The sequence below is a fragment of the Sorghum bicolor genome, chromosome 3 (assembly GCF_000003195.3).
Source record: "Sorghum bicolor cultivar BTx623 chromosome 3, Sorghum_bicolor_NCBIv3, whole genome shotgun sequence".
NCBI lineage: Eukaryota > Viridiplantae > Streptophyta > Magnoliopsida > Poales > Poaceae > Sorghum > Sorghum bicolor.
Genome location: NC_012872.2, coordinates 57,697,653 through 57,718,650, shown reverse-complemented (window position 1 = coordinate 57,718,650; position 20,998 = coordinate 57,697,653). Strand labels below are relative to the sequence as shown.

Sequence of the window (20,998 nt, the reverse complement as noted above, 5' to 3'; positions counted from 1 at the left end):
GGGCAGGATTCCCTCCTAGGGAAAAGGCCGGGATCCCTCCAGGATTTGCTGCTACCAAAGGGAGCCCAAAGGGAGCGCTACCAAAGGGAGCCCAAAGGGAGCCTTATAGGAAATCAATCCCGCGAGTGTAAATAGCCAACTACCAATCAGAAGCATCCCCACAGGGCCACGGTGATCGCCTGTGAAGTTTGATGAACAAACTGCCAACTTCCCATCGCCTGGTGGGTGGCACAACCAAGAGCATTGTGGCTCCCCTGTGAATCACAAAGCAAGGACCACGTAAGGGCGGAGGCGCTTGAGTGGAAGGAAGATCTTCAAATTTATTTGCTCAGCTACACCTCTCTCAACCTCCACCACTTGTGCTCATTCAAAAGAACTGTTACGCATCCCCTGCTGGATCCACAGCACATGATACCAGCCACAAAGCCAATCAGGACATGTGCTGCTGAGTACCGAAAATGCTTCACCTATCCCAGTCCTTTAAATATATTTATATATCTATATCTACTCAGGCTGACGAGGAACGGAACAAAGCATGTGCTGTACAGATTCAACTTGCTTAATTGAAATCGTTCGGGGGAAACCATTACATGTGACAAAAAAAGATCAGGGGAGCTCTACGAACCCTTGAGATTTTGGGTCAGGCTCCACTACTACTTTGCGCTACACTGGCTCATACAAACTCACCAACTAGAGGGGTCTACTCAATGTGGAGGACGGAAACACTGGGAAAAAAAATCTTAAGAAGAACGAAAAGGAACGAGTATATTCTACAGTCTTTGCAACAAATCTTCTGAGGGTACCAATGTAGAGATGAAAGGAGAAAGAGCAGAGAGCAACGCCTTGGGGCACTCCTCATGCGGCAGATGTCCACACCCAGATATAGTTATTATCCTCTGCACAAGTAAAAAGCAGTGGGTTGTTAAGAATACCTGTCAGACAAAATCAAGTCCCTACAAAAATCACGAACAAGTGGGAGCAGATTACTTACAGAATTTACAAGTTTCGAAGCCATGGCTTGTGCCGACTTCACAGAAACAAGAGCATCCTCGGAGCCCGCTACCACCAGAACCGGAAGGTCTTCCACTGATTTTAGTAAATCTGCTGCTCTTTTTGATGGTAGGACAGTAGAAAACGAGAGCCGGCCTACTTCATGAAGTGCTTCATCCCAGCCCTCAACAAATAGTGGAGCCTAACACAAAATCAATTCAAGTCGGTCAACACCTCGATGTCCACAGAATGAACAAAGCATGTGCATTTTAACATTGCATGTTTTCACATGGACGGAACAGGAAGGCTCCAGGTACTAAATAGCTGTCCTGAAATTAGTTATTGAATACGACTAATCCATCCGTCCCAAAATTATAGATCATTTTGGCTTTTCTAAGAACATAGCTTTTGACATGTACCTAGATATACATTATGTCTATTAGTCTATATACCACCCAATGTCCCAAATTATAGGTCGTTTTGGCTTTCCTAGGTATACGATATGTCTATATACAAAACAAAAGTTGTGTATCAAAAATGCCAAAACGGCCTATAAATTGGAAGAGTACATAATAAAAATTATGTATCTAGAAAACCCCAAAACAACCTATAATTTGGAATGGATGGAGTAAGATGTAAGCATCTTTTCTTTCGCAGGACAAAATAACAGCAGTGCAATAAACACAAGATTATATGCATCACATCTGTATGAAAGCTTCCCGAAACTAGCATGAAAATCAATTATTTGAAAAATGTATTAAAGGGAGATGTAAGAACCGCTAAGTGTGCTTACCTTGTATAGGTTAAGAATTTCTGTGGTCAACTTTGTGGCATCATACCATGCCCGCCGATTGATGACCTGAGTGATTTCAGTGCGTAGAAGTGGTCGAACCATGTGCTTTTTCCTCAGAGGTGTATGCAGGAGTATACGAGCAAATGCAGGAATGACTTCTCTTGATAAGCTTACACCAATAAGAACTACTCCCTTCACTTCAACCTGCAAAAGCAAACAAATAACATTCAGTACAACCTTGCATGATGTGTTAACTTCCATCCAAAACAACAAGCTAATTTCTCAAAGTACCTTTCTATCAACTCCATAAGTGCGCAGCTTCTCCGCAGCTTTCAAGGCAAGCAACCCTCCATCATCATGACCAACTAAAACCACAGAGTGCAATCCCATCTCTGAGCAAAATGAAATAAGAAGATCAACCTGCAAAGGATCATACAATGTTGTTTGTAAACATGAAATAACTACACAAAATCATATAAAATGCTGTTTGTAAACATGATCTCTTCTAAGTACAGAAAGGGAAATACAATGTTTAGCGCAGGAGGTTTTTTGCGCCCACTGGACTAAATTTAAGACAGTAGTTATTATAATAAACAAAAAAGGTGTCCTCTTACAAGCTGTTAGTAGCATAAAACACTTAATACTTCATAGACAATATATCCCTGAGGGTAGATGGTAGAAATATACATTCAGGTGATTCTACTTATAAAAATGAAAAAAATTCTGACAGAAATGTGGTCTATGAAGACAAGATTCCTCGTGTTTATGCACTATTTTTTAATGCTCTATGAGACCTTTTTTTTCCAGTGAAGTATATACTAAGCGGTAAAATCAAATTTTTGACCAAATGCTGCCTGTAGATACTAGACTTGCATTTTGAGTGGAGAAAAGGATTACCTGAGACTCCAGCTCATATGGATTCGGTAACTTCTTATCTTCCCAGTCCTTTCTGCGAGGTCGAGATGTTAATCCCCATCCTGGGCGATCAAAGGCCATCACAGTGCAGCCCAATTGTCGAGCTAGCAAACTGGAAACATGTCTCCACGAGAATACTCCCCCTCCAAATCCATGTACCAAAACTACAGCAAATTTACCCTGCCTTCCAGCCTCAAGATCAAAGCCCACATGATTCAAACATCCATCAGCATTGCCATCATCAAGACACATCAGAGGGATATCATCCAACAAAGTTGGAGATGCCACTGGTTCGACCAATAGTGGTGCATATAGCGAAGTATGATGATATTGATGGCTAAAGCTCCTATTCAGAAGACGGCGGGTATTAGAGGAAGCAGATGGTGGACTCTCATGCCTCTGTCTTCTAGGAGAAATGCTTGATGAAATAACATCGTGATGAGTATCTCTCTCTGAAAAGGAGTCAGGGGATGAAGGTAGGCTGGCTGCTGGATCAGAAACTTTGTAGTGTATAGTGATCCCCTGGCAAGCAATGAACATGCTATCACTGTCTGCAAGAAAACTGATTGGCAGATCATGATCCTCCTGGATAAGTGTTTTTCTCTTTGTCTCACTTTCACTCCTTGTAAAAAGCTTTCCACTGTATGGTGTAGGAGACCTTGGAACCTTGTAGCATCCAGAGAAGGCATTCTTGTATGCTAAAATCTGAAAGCAGTAGGAAAACAACAAATTCATAAATCATCAAAGTTTACATCAACCAATGATCAAGTTGCAGATTATTTATAAATTGATGACAAGTGAGATTTAGAAGACCAAATGTATGGCAGTCATACCGATTCAGGGTCAATGCGGTGAATGAGAAGCTTCCGTCGAGCCCTACAGCTTGTTCTGTAAGCAACAATAACATGGCCAAGAGCAAACACCAAGGAAGACAGGAAAAGTACAGGCATTCCCCATAGCTTCTTGAGATTGAGATTGTGATCTGGTAATGATGGCGAGAGCTCAGGTCCAATGTCCTGAGCCGGACTATAAACAGATGCCTTAATTAACAAGATGAGCAGAGAAGCCAAGGAACAGAAAGTTGTTGTTCCAAGGTAAGGACCATGAGAGAGGCCAGAAGTATCAGACATGAGGTATACACCTGCAGAAGCAGCAGAACATAAGGTTAGTCTTTTGCTCCCAAATAAAGAATAGAGCAGAACTTGGTAGACGCATACTTGAAACTGATCCGAGAGGTTCCAAATTTCTTACAACCAGTCCAGCTAAACAACAGGCTTAGTTTAACTACATCCCAAGAAAAGAAAGCAAGCAACAGCTATACTCTGTGATTAATAACTGCAGATACACGCAGATTTCGCCGAAAGCTCCGTCCAAGCAAAAGAAGACAAGCACATACGTAGTGACTACTGTATCTTTCAGATCACCAAATCCTCATAGAGGAATGCAAAAAGATCTTCTCAAGCTAAGACCTCACCCCAAAATTTTTAATTCTACAAAGTAAAACATACACATCACCAGAGCAAATAATCACACAGGGGAGAACAAGAAAAGGAAATCCAACTCAAACGAACAGGTTGGTTAGGTCGTTTGCCCGTTTTGAAGCATCAATGAGGAGTTAGCAGGCAGCGGAGGGCTTACAGGTGATGACGATGGATCGAACGACGGAGACCAGAGGTATGTCGGCAAGCGAGTTCCGGAAACGGTAGCGCTGGAGGTGGCCCCGCAGGCCGTCGCCGCGGAAGCAGCCGAGCCGCACCTCGAGCCAGAGCGCCACTGCCACGTCGCCCGCTGCCACCAGCGCCGGCGCCGACGCCACGAGCAGCGAGGCCACCATGGCCACCATGAACCAGGCGGTCCTCACCCCGCGGCGCACCCGCTCGGCCCAGCCCTTCCCCGCCGCCGCCATCTCGCTACGCTCCCCACCCCCGCCGTCTCCGGCGTTCGTAAAAGCCGCCGCACTGTCCCCCACAGATTTCCGGCGATCGCCGGCGGCCGAGGCTACCAGCCGCCGCCGCCGCGCATGCGTCGCGGGCGAACCCCGCGCGAGTGGGGAGGGTTTAGGGTCCCGTGCGCTGGCCGAGGGGTTCGAGCCTCCGGGACGGCGGAACGGCCTCACGGGCGAAGAGAAGAGGGGAGGCGGCAGCACTGCGAACAGCGGAAGCGGCGGAGGGGAGGCGACAAGAGAAGAAGAGGGGAGAGGCGGAACGGGAAGGAGGAGGGAGGGTACTTATGGAACAGTGATTTGGGTTTTTATTTATTTATTTTTTGGAGCAGAGCAGGGCATGTTAATTCTGGCTGTGACTGGGTCATTAAATTAATTAACTTTTTTAGTGTGGTGAAGTGCGCCTGAACGGTAGTCGGTAGGAGACGAGGAGCCTCTAGCTTTTGGTTTTGTTGTCTGTATCCCAAAGGTTTTTATTGTTTGATTTTGTTCGTTCCCTTGTTGCTACTGTTGGTAGAAGCAGGTTTTTTGCGTATGGAGACAGATGGAATCCGTCGGTTACAAGAGGTTTAGCTGTTGCTTAGGTTTGACAAGAAATATCATTTTGTTTTCTGGTCGTGGCTAGAAATATCATGACGGATGCAAAACAGATTTTGTTTCCCATCTTCTCTTCTTCTTTCTCTCTTCTCTTCCATTGCTTTTTTTTCTAAGTGATATCCTTATGCTCTTCCTATAAGGTCCACTTTGGTTTCCTTACTAAATTTTACTCAGCTAAGATTATTTTAACTATTCTTGGATGACTGGTGGGACTAAACTATTTTAACTCATGTTAGTCAATGTATTGGAAAGTTTCTACTAAAGTGACTAAAGTTTAGCTGCCTAAAATTTAGCAAGGGAAACCAAACAAACCCTAAGTAAAGCATTTGATTCCCCTGTAGTTATTAAGTCATTGACAGGTGGATCTTACTGCAATCAGATCTGCCTATTAGTGCATTATCTATAGAGAACCAACTGCAAAGAAACCTCATTTGTTAACCATGTCGCACAAAGCTATGTTAACCATGTTGCGTTTCGTGTGTTAATTGTCTCATTCGCCAATAATTTTTTTTATTTATACACCATATTAAGTTAAGTTCAATTGGACTAAACGATTTCCACATATCTGGTGGAACCAAGGGCTTAGTAGGGGATGTGCCTCCCCCCACCCCCACCCACACTGAAAAATCTTCAAATACTCTTATATATATTGCTATGCACGTCACATTTTTACTCATCTTTTACCCAACTATTGTGATTTTTTTTATGAATACTAACTACATATATAAAAAGTGAAAACATTGTTGAGAGTTGAGACATGTAATTATGTATATGGTTTCGCAAATACACATATAGATTGTGTTTAGAATATCTTATCTTCATTCATAAACATATTTGAATTATTCGCTAGAGAAGCACCTGAAGTACTAAAATAAACAAATATAGACGTATATCAAGAGCTTAATACAAAAACTTTTTGCGGTAGGTGGATAGGGGAATGGTGAACCATGTTAAGTTCAATTGAATTTTTGAGGTAGTTCAATCTATTTTGTTTGAAATGAAATTATATATCCGTTTCTTAAATTTGTATAAGGCTATACAATATAACATAATATACATGATAGTTAGCTTCCTTAAATTGCAATTAACTGTGAATTCTATATGGAATCCGTGCTAATTACAATAGATTGTTACGTGGATATTGAAATGAGTGCAGATAGTTACAACGACACGAGTAGTATTGATATATAACTTGTCAAGATCCTCATTCACACAGGCAAATACTCTAAAATACGATGCTAGTGATCCTGGATCATCATCCATGTATTGATCATAAAGTACACTATTGTTGTATGTAAGAATAAGAAATTACGTTTTTAAATTTCGCATGGAAATAATAGGAACTTGACTTTGCCTTTTTCCTCCTATTTTCGATAGAGGAGTTCTTCAAAATTCCACTCTACAAGCCGGTGCAAATATTTCATAGAACCTGTTAGGCCCTGTTTAGTTCCCCACCCAAAAATTTTTCATCCATCCCATCGAATCTTTGGACACATGCATAGAACATTAAATGAAGATAAAAAAAAATAATTACACAGTTTGGTTGAAAATCGAGAAACGAATTTTTTAAGCCTAGTTAGTCTATGATTAGCCTTAAGTGCTACCGTAACCTACATGTGCTAATGACAGATTAATTATGCTTAATAGATTTGTCTTAAAGTTTCCAGACGAGCTATGTAATTTATTTTTTTATTAGATTATAAAAAACCCCTCTCGACATTCTTTCTACACATCCGATGTGACATTAAAAAAGTTTTACCTCCAATCTAAACAGGGCCTTAGAGCATCCCCAACCGTTTTGCATAATTGGTTTGGCAAATGAGGGAGTTTAGTCTCAAAAAAATATGGCAAAGGTGAAAAGAGGCAACCTCCAATGGTTTGGCATTAATCACTTCGCGCCAATTTTCCATTGCCAAGTGTGAACAGGTTTGGCATATATGCCAATCCTTCCTTTCTTTTTGCCAAGTTAACAAAATTGCAAAGTCTAAATGCCAAACCGTTGGATAAGTATTTTTAAAACTTTTTTGTAAATACATGAATGCAAAGCTTATTTGTAAAACGGATGGATGCTCTTAGAAGAAAAACCACCTGTTTGCGCCGGCAAAAGGAGTGATTCCCCATCCCATAGCGAGGAGTGCCAATATTACCCCGGCAGCAGCACAGTACCCCCAGCCACCAACCGGCCCCAACCCCAAACGGTCGGGACGGACTAGCGGGAGGAGGCGCGGCGTGCACGCGATCGCAGCCGTTGGCTGCTCCCCTACCGCGGCACGGGTGGCTCCCGCTCCACGCCCACAGTCCAGTCTCGCGCTGACTGGGGCCCACTCCCCAGCTCCCCGCGTCCCCACAACCCCCCTCCTTTTCCTGCAGATACGGCGCGGGCCCCGCTCCAGCGTAGCCCAGCCCGGCACATGCGCCTCGGAGGCCCCACTTCCAGCGTGGAGTGATTCACGCGTGGGCCTGGATCCCCCACAGCAGAGTGGGTGCTGCAGCTGCACTGCTGCTACGGCGCTGCTGCCTCCTCTCACAATTCACAAACTGACAACTGACAAGAAATAGTGTTGGCGTTCAGTAGCGTTTTGGATTAATTAGACCGGGGCAAGTATAATTTGTTCAGTTTTAACCTCGCTTTTTGTTGGAAATATGTGAGCTCGAATGCTCGATGCTCTGTTCGCATAGAAGTAGTTTTTAATCCCGGTTCGAGTAGAGCTTTGCGTCATAATAATAATGTCTTGGCACGAAACCCCTTGTTCAACAACAGCTGCCGCATGCATGATTGTCAATTATTCTTCCCTGTTGTTTTTTTATACGTTTTGGGTTTGGTTGGCGGCGTGGAAATTTTCTTGATTTGCATGGCTATGTTAAATATTATTGTTAAAGAATGTCAATGTTACAGCTTGTGCAGGCAATGATTGTTTGATACTCCTACAAAACAATTAGTCTCGAGAAAGGAGCTATCTTTTGATAGGACTATAGGAGTTAGTTCTAGAAAAGAATGCAATTTTAGGTGCATTCTTGATTGAAGTGCTCAAAGTTTGATTGAATGTATAGTTAAAAATATTAACGTTTATATTGCCAAATAATTATTTTATAAAAATATATCTCATGCTAAATCTATGATACTCATTTTTAAGATAAGAAACGAAGTTCTACCCATCTATGATACTTATTTGATATCGTAATACTTATAACTTCGTTCGCAGAAAAAAAAGTAATACTTATAACTTTATATATATATATTTAGTTAAACTTGAGAGGCTTTAATTTGCTATTGTTCTAGAATTTATATTCTTCTCCGGATGGAGGGAGCACATTGGAACTTATAAAAATCAGTGTTCGGATCATAAATTGCTTCATTTTAGAGACGTACTTCCCTCTTTCTTTTAAGTGTCACATTTAATTTATCCTAAGTCAAACGTGTCTATCTTTAACCATTGATTTCAAAAAAATTGTATTATTTCATGTCATAAGATTTATATTTTTAAAAATTATTATGAGAAATACTATCATAATATATAATTCATATATCGTCAAACTATAAGGATTTTTAAAAATGATTGATCAAAGATTGTAATGTTTGACTTAAGACAAACCAAATGTGACACTTAGAAAAAACAGAGGGAGTACGACATTGATATTCAAGACCTACTTTATTTTCAAAGACAAAAGGATTCTAGAAAATAATTACATCTATGTTGCCGGTCCATAGATAGTAAGAAATATACACTATAGTAAATCTAGAACCCCATAATGCCATTTTCTCACCCCCAATATATGTCATTGATGATTGCATAGTTTTGAACTTCTGATATAGTGAAACTCAACAAAACCAATGGCCATTGTTGGAGCATCCCCCTCAAATCATAGACAATGACCTCCGCCGAAGCATCACCCAGAAATCTTAAAAACTTTGCATGATCATCTAACACATCGAAAGAGCATTGACCACCTCGTTGTCGAAGATGATCAATGGGCCAACCATCAATATGGCACCACCAGTACTAGTCATGGTAGAATTATAATTTTGGTACCTTACGTGCTATCGCAGTTCAACATATGCCTCCCTCCATCCTACACTGAGTGCCATTCTCATCCCAAGAAGTTATGACCAAATATATATGAGACTTTTTAGTATTTATGGTGCATAATAAGTATTCTTATATTTATCTTTGTATATATTTTTATAATAATCTTATTTAGAGACCAATGTGTTCTTTTACACATGGAAGCGAGAGTCTTCTTTACACATTGGTTCTGGACTTATCATCGGAGACTGAATGACTTATTACAAATTAAAGTTCGGTGTATATAGTCCATATAAACACGTCTAAAATCATTTACCCTCAGACCTGCACCATAGGCACTGCTCTCAAAAAAGAACATAATTATGGAAAGTGTGTTAGTCAAACTAGCTCAAATTTAATTAAGTTTATAGAAAATAATATCAGCATTTATATCTTGAAATAAATTTATTACTTATTTTATTTTATTAGTATTAGTATTTTTGATATAATTCTAATCAAAGTTTAAATTGTTTGATGACCAGCGCCGTCGTAGTATGTGCTCGTCGAGGCAAAAGACGAGGGCATATCCGGTAAAGCCTTGTTTAGCTGGCAAAAATTTGAGTTTTTGGCTACTGTAGCACTTTCGTTTTTATTTGACAAATATTGTCCAATCACGGAGTAACTAAGCTCAAAAGATTCATCTCACAAATTACAGGTAAACTGTGTAATTAGTTTTTATTTTCGTCTATATTTAAAGCTCCATGCATGTGACCAAAAATTCGATGTGACAGAGAATCTTGAAAATTTGTGTGAATCGACCAATCGGCTTGTGCGCCAGCGCCGGCCGAATCGCGGTACCCGAACCCTAGGGCGCAGCTTTTCATGCGCCGCTAGGCACAGGCCCTCCTTTGCCCACTTCCGCGTGGGTTCCAGTTTGGGCCCACACGTCAGTGGCAGAATAAGTTGAAAAATCCTCGCGTGCTCCCTTTTGTCTCTAGCCCGTCGGGCCACGCAGCCGAAAGGCGCTCCCCTCCTCGGGGCTCGGGTGAATCTAACGGTAACGGTCGAAGGTTGAGACGCGTTTCACTGCTGCCTTGTGGGCCCATCCGCCGATCCCCCACTGCTGCCTTGTAGGCCCCGCCGCCGATTTCCCGCGCAGCCGCAAGTCGCGTCGTGTCACCCACTCACAGCTGCTCCCTGCGGTTACATGCACGGGTGAAAACTAACGGACCCTTTCTGCGCCTCTGCATGCCGTTACACTTTTGCACATGGCACGGGGAAAAGTGACTCGCCTCCACAGCCCTTTCTACTGCCACCGTCCCCAGCGTGAATTTTGACTTGCGTAGGAGTACTGAGCTACTGACTGCTGGGACCATGGGCCAGGGCCCCGGGGTGCAGGTGCAGCGCCGCAGTGCAACTGCAAGAAGGGTACGGTACGTGGCCCCGCGCGCGTGAGAGGGAGAAAAGTGAGAAAGCTGCCGCGGAAGAGCTAGTAGATGCCCTGACCTGACACTGATCGGGATTCTCACCTAGGACGAAGGAATCACCGAGCCCTTTTTGCGGAACATGCATGTGCCGGTGCGCGGCTGGGCTCGGCTACTAGTCGGCTCGGCTCTTGCGCCATTCATCATGCATGTGAGCACCCCCGGCGCCCCGCGCGGCACGTTCCCTAGTTTTGGAATACCCACCACAACACAGATTTGTGGTACCGGTCCTGCTGGGCTCCCCGGCCGGCATATATATGCATATATACACATCGAATCAACATTGCACACGGGAGCGCCATCAGCGGACAAATAAAAGAACAAGCGGAAACAAGGACCGTTTGATGCGCGCGCATGCACAGGCACATGCATGTGCGATCTGCCACGCGTGCGTACGTGCTAGAGGTGCATGCATGACCGGTCAATGAACACCCTGATGAGATCCAGATTATCTATCCCTCCCACCCCCCACCCACCCGGGTTTCTTCTCCCAGTTCAACCTTTTGGGAGACGTACAGTAGTACATCCATATCTAGATCTCACGCTCAGGCGTTCATGCACAACATGTGTCTTTAAATATAATTAAACGAGGTGAAACACACATGTAATGATGACCGACCACCACCATCATCACAAGTGTGGCCGCGACCGCGACCGGTCCCGGCCTCCCTGTGCCAAGTACTACGGAGTAGACCCAACGATCGAACGGAATACGAGACGGCAGCATGCGACGTACCGACACTGTTGATGGCCAGAGCCAGATGGGGCGGCACCAACGCGGCGCGCGCGCTCCAGCTGTGTGCGCATGGCGGCTTTGCCGTGCGCGCGCTAGGGCTGAGGCTGCTACAGTAGGAATTCAACGCCTCGGCCTGACTCTTGTCTCACTAGAATTGCAGCACGATCGACTGATGATCCCAGTGCTGTGCCGCGCGCGTCTGTGGCATGAATACGCACACGTACAGCGTCAGGCCACGCACAGGCACATGCAGGTCCGTCCTGCGCGCTCCCATTCATTGTTCAGTCAAAGGATGTCGCGAGATTTGTTCTTGTTTACCGCGACGGGGGTCGGGGGCTCTCTCTCTCTCCATGCGCATTTTGTGCAGTAATCAAGCTAAAAGTGGATCAAACTTATTCGAACGGAAGGAGTGTTATTTATAATTTACTCCATCAGGTTTACTAGTGACTACTGCACTTATTACCACCGTACACGTACCAGCACAAAAGTTCTGAGGTGCGTAGTTTATTCTGTCTCTCATAACAGTAGCATTGTTAGACTAAGTTCAAAAAAAAAAGTAGCATTATTAGACTATACAGTACGTACTCACTATAATACGTACCATATCCAAATCATTGATCGTACAGGTACCACGCTAGCTAGACCAGCTAAGCGAGGCTCGGCCCAGCTGCCTGCCCAGCAAATGAGACCACGCCTGGTAGCTGCAACAACAACCATCGGCCATGCATCACGGCCAGCCTTGTAGTAGCCCCGGCCCTCGACGGTAAAACTCGGTCGAAATGTCAGAAGCATGCAGCTATAGTTTACTTGCTTGTAGCATTATTATTCCTCAATTTATGTATGTCCAGCTGATCACCGATGCTTTTTAGGTCGTCGTCTCAAATAATACTAGTCCTATTTGGCACCTAAACTCATCTGGTTCGGTGCTTTTGCTTTGCCCAAATGATGGAGCTTGTAGTCTCTCTGGCCGGGCATACACGTACACAGCATAAACTCGCCCAATGCAGATTAAAGTTTGTTCTCTATCCTATCCTATTCCAACAATGCGGTGTCATACACCCGAGAATTGCATTGGATAGAGTGACAGCTAGACAAAAAGATTGTGTCTGAATCATCGCCCTGTCATGCCCTGATGCCCACTACCAGGACCCGACTGTTGGTGGTGCATGCGTGACCGAGGGGCCGGGATATATTGGAGCCCATGCATGTATGAATATATAATAATGATCGGTCATCTTTCTAATGACAGTGAAGTTGTGAATAATCAATTTTTTTAGAGGGACCGTCGATCTTTTGGTTTGATCTCATTGGTCCTTGGGCTTGTTTTTATTTAAGCGTTGCTCCACCTGGTCATCCATCGCGTTGCATGGTCCCGTGGCCCGGCAACGCAAGTGTGTTTAAACAGTTTCGGGGTCCTTGAGTGCTGAGTCCACACAAAAGTCACAAACGGGTTGTGAATGTTGGAGGGTCGGAAGGGAAAGAGGCCAAAGATGCATCAGTGGACGACACGCATGACACTAGCTAGCTAGGGCAGATTTTGGGGGTCCTTGACCTTGAGTGTTGAGTCCATACAAACGGGTACTAGTACGGTACATGTATATGCTACATGCATGGCACGGGGACGAATTCCGTCTTGTTTGCTTAGGCTTGTTTAGTTGTGAAATTTTTTTAGTTTTCAGTATTATAGCACTTTCGTTTTTATTTGACAATTATTATTTAATTATAGACTAACTAGACTCAAAAGATTCATCTCGCGATTATTTACAGGTAAACTGTGTAATTAGTTTTTATTTTGATATATATTTAGTACTCCGTGCATGTGCCGCAAGATTTTATGTGACGGATAAAAAGTTTTTAATTTTTGGGGTGAACAAAACAAGGCCTTAGGCGCTTTATCAGCCGAATCTACCAAATATTTAGCGGTGTTTTTCTATCATAATAAATCAGATAACAGTATTTTTTGCTTTAACTTATTAGCCACATGAACGAGGCGGAAGGAACGAATTCTCTCGCTCTTATTCTAGCAGTAGCACGCCATATGCATGCATACGGACTGATATGACGGATCAGTTTTGATAACCCTTATCGTCGACAGAATAATAAGTTCCCCGATCCAGCTAGATGTTTTGATCTCATCAATAACGGGGCAAAAAAGCAGAAGCAAATGGGCAATTTGGGTTGTGATTGTGTTCCCAACATAATCATGGGTTCAGAGAACGGATTACAAGCACGGTCGTGATCCGATGGAACACAATACTGCTGGCCCCTGGCGACGGGCAGTGCACATCACCTCATCTCTTCCCTCGTTCTGCGAAAGCTGCTCTTCGCAAGAGACGGTGATGCATAGTACTCCTCCTAACGGTGGAAAATCACTACTACAGCCTAGTACAGCTCAGTCGTGTCCAACTCCAACCACACAAGTCGTGTCCAGCCATCTGTATGCAGTTGAAAAGCTAACTGCCATTACGACATCCTCACATAGTTTTGCTTTAATTTTCCCATCCGTGACGCCAAGCTAGCTAGCTGCTAGCTAGTTGGCTCACAGTCTCACACAGATGCTACATTATCCTGTTATTAAGTTATTTATTTAACCGCCGGATTAACTATACTCCGTGAATCTGTACTTCATGTGCTTACGGCGCCGTGTTGCGTACATGAATCTCCAGGTGTCCACAAGATATACATACTCGGCCTCTTTTTGTTTGAAGCGTTTTTTGTTTTTGAAAAAAAACTCGCGGACGCGCATAGTTCGCTTGAACTAATCTGTCGAATCTGTCAGTCATTTAATAATGTTGGTTTCTCATAACAAATCAGCGAACTATAGTTTCAGCCATAGCTTATTAGCCAAACAAACAATCGTGGCCGCAGGTCTCCAAACATGCATCGTCCTTCAAATTATTCCCTTGTCGTGCACAGTGCATGGCTCCAACACCAAGAACATGAACATAACCGAGTCGTTTCGCTTGGTAGGTTATTATAAAGATTTTGTTAATTACGATTGGGAGGCTACTACCTTCCGATGCACATGTCCTTGTATGGTGTAAGGGATAATCTATAGCTGCAGGCGCTGGAGCAAAGGCAAAGCAGAGCAAGCTTTATGCCGATCAGGTTTTGGACGCATCCGTCGTCGTCGTCGTCGTCGTCCACCGCGCCACATGCGAGCGAACACACCGTGGGATGGGAGATTTCCCAGGAAAGTGCCCCCGGAGGTTTGTTTAGTTCCAGCCTTCCAGGCTCATGATTAAACCCGTTGCTGGAAAAGCGGGGGAGGTGTCGCCCTGCAACTGCAAATCAGGGGTGTTCTCTCATGTGATCAGGTACAGGAGTACTAGTATTTGTTATCAAGGTTTGACCAACACATTAGGATCGGAGTAGTAGTGTGGAATGTAAAAATGTCAATTAATGATATGTAACACAAACGTTTTTGGACATATCGGCATTTTGGTTTTTAAATTAGCGATCCAGCAAAACATCTGAGTAGCATGGCATAAAGGTAATGCAAGTGGTGTCTGTGCTTATTTTTGAAATTCCAGCGGGTCCGCGCCAGGAACGTTTAAGCTGGCATGCTAATTTGAATTCTGTTGTTGGTAGATGAAGCCAATACGGCAGTCAGTCTAGCTAGCTAGCTCCAACAGCAATGAGATGAGACGGATTCAATCATTCATCGAACATACAAAAACCTGGGATTCCTGCTGCTGCGGCTGCTGGTATCTCCATCTCTGAATCCACTCTTGGCCCCTAGTATTGAACAAGACGGCAGGAGCAGTAGGAATCTTCTCTGTGCAACTGCAACTCATTGCAAATGATAAGAGAATAGAGAAATCAGTACAAGAGTCGTTGCTTTTTTTTTTCGTTAAAAAAATCAAAATGAACATTCCAACAACTTACGCTGTTATTGATGTCTTTATGTCCATCAGGGAGAGAGAGAGAGAGAGAGAGAGAGAGAGGTGTGGCCACTGGACACTGGACACCGGCCCAGATTTCAGCAATTCTTGTCCATAAACAGTGTAGCATTCCAATCGTGTCACAGTGCAGATCGGACAGGCTAGCGCCGTATCCCTGCCCGGCTGCTAGGTCACAATTCTTCTGGCAAGGGCCCAATGCTGAGCAAGAAGAACACGATGAGAGGCTGTTGATTGATCCCCTTTGTTTACTTACAAAACATTTTCGAGCCTTCTTCTTTTTTGTGCATATGGATTGCGATGACTAGTATTCTTATTCTAGCTGATCAAGAGCAAGAAGGCAGGAGCAGATGATTTTTCTGTGTCATGTCTATGTGAACAGAAAGTTGACAAAAAAAAAAAAAGCAAGGTGTCCTCGTCGTATTAGCAAACCTCTCTGTTGAACGACCGCGGCCATGGGCTGAATTTAACGGAGGCAGGCTCTGGTTTCAGGCTTTCAGCATTCATAGGATAGGATAGCTTGAATCCGTGTATGATGGGCCTAAGCCCGATACTTTGAAATAGTCACCCGAAGTCCATTTCGAGTCCTTGAGTCAGGGTTGGCATGCTACGATTGAAGTCAGATACCAGTTTTGTTCCCAGATAATTATGGCTATAGTAGGTCGCTGGCATCTGGGAATTACCGAGGAAAAGGGAAAAAATAGAGGTTTGCAAACCTGCCTTATACCCGTGTTCTCCTCTGTAGGGAACACAAAAACCGCACTGTCAAAGGCGACGAGCGCCTGGGACGGACGCATGCGAGAGCGGCCAAGACGAAGACGCCAAAGCTCGCGGGGTGCGAGCCGTATCACCCTCGATTCCACGGCGGATGGACTGATGGGTGATGGAGGCAGCCTTTTCGATCACGAATCACGCGTGCGGATCGACTCAGCGAGACATGGCCGGCAGCGGCAGGGCATGGTGGAACTGGAACCACACGGCTGGGTGACCGACAGGGGTACGGTCTGGTGGATTTTGTGCGTGGTCGCTCCGCAGTGCCATCGCAGCGCCCGTGCGTGCGCCGATGCTTCACCTTCACCTGGCGGCCCGCCTCCCGATGCACGGCAGGCTAAGGTATTGCACACTCAGCGATGGTACAGGAGGATCGAGTGGAGCGCTAGAGCACGAAAGCGTCGAGGAGCGTAGTACTCATCCTGTTCGTGGTTTGGGTTTTCCAGCTTTGAGCGGGTTTGTAACCCAACCCATTTTTTTAGCAAATGGACTGGGCTGGTCTGGTTTCCGTGGTTACACAACGGCTCTAGCGTCCTAGCCGGGTTGGCTTGGCTTGGTTTGGTCGACGGATTTGTCCGGTTTTACACAAATATACAAATACATTGCTTTCTGCTATACAGTGCTCTGACAGAGAGGAGTCTCTGACCTATAGTATGCAAATGCATGGACCAGCTTTTACACTGAAAAGGATTGCTTTCTGCAGCATGCATCTGCACATCTACTGTAAACAATGATGCACTGACGAATGATTTATATCTCAAATTTCACAGCATGCATCTGCACATCTACTGTAAACAATGAGGTACTAACGAACACTATCAAGTCTTGGGCAAAGCATTATGATTTATATCTCAAATTTCACAGACAAGGCTCAACACAGAGATTACTGTAAGCTTTTAATAAAGCAACACAAAAATAGAAAAAAGTAACTAGAAACCAATTAACTACTTGTAGGAGGTAACTGTACAGTGCAGCAGCTAACTGAATGGAAAATGAAGAATCGGCATAACTGAATGTAATTGTACTGTTGGCTAACTGAATGTAATTGAAGAATCGGCATAAAAAGAAGTAACTGTGCAGTGCAGGCATATAGAATGTCGTCAGATAGGGACATGAAAACATGTTCACTGAAGCAAACAACAACATCTTCGGTGCAGCTGCAGGTGCAGAGTGTGTTGCTGTGCATCGCAACATGCTAGTGATTTTCACTCAATTCTAATCTCTGAAAATTTAAGTTGTATAAAAGAATATTATCTTAGAAATATAACAAGGTACCAGATAATCTACAAAACAAGATAATCCACACAACATATCAAATATGGGCAAGAAATAATCAAGATCAGCATATCAAGGAGACCTTGTCCAGTGCAGATGGATTAGGAGCAGAGGGAGAATCGGAGCCTCGGGTGTTTTCATCAAGGTCCGGCGAGTCATGCTCTAATTCCGGCCTAGCAGATAAAGATGCCCAGGCATCTCGCAGATCCCATGCTTTCTCGGTCGCACAAAATCTTTCCTCCAACTCAAGAGCCTGAGCGAAGATGTCGCCCTCATTGTCGACGCCGCGCTCCACCTCGCGACCGCCGGCGCCATGCTCGACCTCGCGACTGCCGGTGTCGTGCCCTCCCGTGCTGCGCTCCCTGGTGCCGTGCCCTCTCGCACCGCGCCCGCCGACATTGCGCTCGAGCTCGCCAGTGCCGCATCCGCCGCCGCCGCCACGCTCACTGGTGCCGCGTCCGCCTGCGCCCGGCTCAAGCTCGCGCTCGCTAGTGCCGCGTCCGCCTGCGCCCGGCTCGCGCCCGCCGCCGCCGCCGCCGCTCACAGGCATCGCTTCTGGGTTTCGATGGGTTGGTGGTTTCTGACCGTAACCGGGGCAGGAGTCTCTCGAAACCTAGTCGGGTATATGGGTTCCAGCCCAAACCACAGTGTAACCGTGATGATGGTTTTGGCTGGGCTGGTCATGGGCCGGCGGCCGGTTTTGTTAAACCGCTGTTCAGGATGACGTAGTACGGTGGATTGGTGATTGCAGCAGCACCGCCGAAGGCCAGACTGCCACAGGAACAGGATGGATCTGTACCGAGGTGGCGACGACCGGCAGCACAACTGCATCGAGTAGCGATGGAACAAGACGGGGTTGCCTTTCGCTTTCAGTTTTCAAATCCCCCGGCCCGGCCTGCTGTTATGCGAAGTTTTGAGAGGCCCGTCGCAGAGGAATGGGCTTAGACGAACCTGTGCTGCAGCCGTTAAGACACTACTAGCCCATGTTTCCTAAAGGAAGAAGTGAGTTCACTTTTAGTCCCTTAATTTTCGTGAAAGTTTGTTTTTCATTCCTAAACTTTAAAATCGGGTAGAATACATCTTTTAACTTCTGAAGTCGTGTATATTACGTCTCTGACATGGTTATGAGCGGTTTTGAAGGCAGTTTTGTCTTTTTCATTTTTATTTATTTCGGTTGAATATTTGTAAAATTATAGTAAATCACATAAAATTTATAAAATAGTAAATCTGATTTTGTTAGACTCCAGATGAGTATATCTACACAGTAGTACAAAGTTTTGTTGTAGCTTTAGATCTATGTTTTTCTATAATTAATTAGAGTAATTTATAGCTATAGGTTGTATGATCCAATTATGATGAATTTTTTATGTTGGACTAATTATTATATTTTAAACTGTGGTAAAAATTCCATATTCATTAGATCATGTATAACTTAGTTATAGATTTATTAACATTTAACAAATATAAACCTAAATAAATCTATAACTAAGTAATACATGATCCAGTGAGTATGAAATTTTTACTACAACTCAAGCATAGAATAATTAGCCCACCATATAATTTTCATCACAATTGGACCATAGAAACTGTAGCTATAATTAGTCTATAATTAGTCTAATTAATTATAGAAAAGCATAGATCTAAAGGTACATAAAAAAATTATACTAAAACATACTATATTATACACTCAATATGTAGATCTAATTATCTGAAGTCCAACGAAATTAAGTTTCTATTTTATAATTTTTATATGATTTACTGTGATTTTTTCAAAAAAATCAGCCGAAATAAATAAAAAGAAAAAGAAAAACCGCTTTTAAAACCATGTCAAGGATGTAATGTGCATGGTTTTAAAAATTAAGAGATGTATTTTATTCGGTTTTAGAGTTTAAGAATGAAAATCAAACTTTCATAAAAGTTGAGGGATCTGAAGTGGACTTGTTCTTTCCCAAAGGCCTAAGAGCACACGGCTTGTCTCAGTTAGACCCGGCCCATTGTGGGAACCAGCTAAGCTGACGGTCTTTTTAAAACTTGGTACAAATGGTGCTGGGCATACTTTTTGGCCCACTAACAGTAATTCGGTCAACGAAGCAATGTAGTATTATAACAGTAATTCGGTCAACGAAGCAATTCAGAAATAAAAAAATTTTGGCGGCACTTTTCTTGCCGCCCAACGGCCAGCGTATAGCACGTCCCCTGTGCTGGCTTATATTGCCACCGCTAGAGATGAGAGAGGGTATTTAGACAAGTACAACAACAAACATATATGGTTCAAATACAATCTTGTCCTGTGCTTATCTTCCTTCCCCTCCCTGTTGTGTTGTGATGTTTCTCTGCTCCGACTTCTAATTCTGTTCTCTTATCCCCTCTAATTCTCTTCTCTTATCCCCACAGAGGGGCGTGCCTTCAAGGAAAGTCACAGCCACAGAGGAGCATGTCGTTGAGAGGTGTTACGGCCATGGAGGGCATGCCGGCGAGGGCAGCCGTGCCCATAGAGGAGCTTGTCGTCGAGGACCTACCGGAGGAGTAGTGGGGAGAAGTTTCGCACGCGAGAGAAAATTAGACTAAAACCTTTTTTGGGGGCTTTGCCTGGAGCCATAGGAATGAGGGTCGGAGGGTGGTTTTGAGTTTCTATCTAAATTTGAGAGCTCTAGTAGACTGTCCGTTGAAACTCTGTTTTTAGTCTAGGCATTCATATTTTGCTACGCCGCTTATTTGCTGAAGTTGCTTTTATTGATGTTGATCTTTTCGCTCCCAGGAGATGAAGATTCAATGTGACGGCCGGAGGCAAACAAATCACTCGAGCAAAGGGTAACTTTTCTCTTTTAAGAAAAGGGTGTGTATATATATAGCAGTAGCAGAGTTCTCCCGATTGCCTATATAAGCTAAACCATGCCACTCCAGTGCTCTGGCGCATGTGCCCTTTACCGGCCCAGATAATTTCAGCCTCGCGAATCCCACTTTGCTGTCGAATAAATCTCAAGAAAATCCCGAGATATCTCATCTTCCTCGTCTAGATGCCGCCGGAAAGAGACCGGCCCCTCTGCCTCTGGGCCGCCACCACCTTCCCTGCTTTGCTGCTGCATCAGCGTCGCAAAGGGCGCTGTGGTCCGGCCTCGTTGCCAAGACCCCACCCGTAGCGAGGAGGCGATTCCAGCATTTTACACGTCGCGGCGCCCGCACGCTCGCAGGCACCGGAGCGCGAGGCCCGCTGCGGCCACTGGGATGGGGTCCCGGCGCCCCCAGCCGCCCACTCGTCAGCGGGGCGTGGCCGGGGAAGTGGGAGCCGCGCGGCTGCCGAACGCTGACTGTGCTCGCCCGGAGCCCGTGCCGCGGGGCGCCATGCACGCAACGGCATAGCCGGTGCACGCTCCCCGCTGCGCCTCGCCGCGTGCCGCCACACACTGCCCGCGCCGGCGGTGCGCTATAAAGCCCACCACACGCGGCCACTGCCTCTCCGTGCAAATCGGAACAAACACCAGCGACACCACAGGTAGCTAGCAGCCTAGCACTAGCATACCGCATCCACAGCTCCCATCAGCCACAGTAGCAGCTTCTTCGTTCTACCTAGCTAGACTCCTCTAGAGCA

General features: G+C 44.7%; 2 protein-coding genes across 2 annotated transcripts; one reads left to right on the top strand and one right to left on the bottom strand.

Annotated features, from left to right (window-relative positions):
- On the bottom strand, window positions 628-4,908 carry LOC8058235. The gene is made up of 7 exons (XM_002456003.2): window positions 4,337-4,908; window positions 3,532-3,839; window positions 2,681-3,403; window positions 2,075-2,203; window positions 1,784-1,987; window positions 992-1,192; window positions 628-896 (listed from the first exon to the last, which is right to left on the bottom strand). The coding sequence occupies exons 1-7, from the start codon at window positions 4,602-4,604 to the stop codon at window positions 771-773; spliced, it is 1,959 nt and encodes a 652-aa protein (XP_002456048.1). The 5' UTR covers window positions 4,605-4,908; the 3' UTR covers window positions 628-770.
- On the top strand, window positions 10,616-19,939 carry LOC110433731. The gene is made up of 4 exons (XM_021456278.1): window positions 10,616-10,674; window positions 17,186-17,297; window positions 17,660-17,955; window positions 19,804-19,939. The coding sequence occupies exons 1-4, from the start codon at window positions 10,616-10,618 to the stop codon at window positions 19,937-19,939; spliced, it is 603 nt and encodes a 200-aa protein (XP_021311953.1).

What these genes read in the sequence shown, in the direction of transcription:
- LOC110433731 (XM_021456278.1), top strand. Translation starts at nt 10,616, where the DNA reads ATGGGCCAGGGCCCCGGGGTGCAGGTGCAGCGCCGCAGTGCAACTGCA. An exon ending in CATCTTCGGTGCAGCTGCAG is followed by an intron (nt 17,298 to 17,659) that starts GTGCAGAGTGTG and finishes CTCCAACTCAAG; the next exon opens with AGCCTGAGCGAAGATGTCGC. An exon ending in GCCGCCGCCGCCGCTCACAG is followed by an intron (nt 17,956 to 19,803) that starts GCATCGCTTCTG and finishes TTATCCCCACAG; the next exon opens with AGGGGCGTGCCTTCAAGGAA.
- LOC8058235 (XM_002456003.2), bottom strand. Translation starts at nt 4,604, where the DNA reads ATGGCGGCGGCGGGGAAGGGCTGGGCCGAGCGGGTGCGCCGCGGGGTG. An exon ending in TCGATCCATCGTCATCACCT is followed by an intron (nt 3,840 to 4,336) that starts GTAAGCCCTCCG and finishes CTGCTTCTGCAG; the next exon opens with GTGTATACCTCATGTCTGAT. An exon ending in CTTATGGAGTTGATAGAAAG is followed by an intron (nt 1,988 to 2,074) that starts GTACTTTGAGAA and finishes TTGCTTTTGCAG; the next exon opens with GTTGAAGTGAAGGGAGTAGT.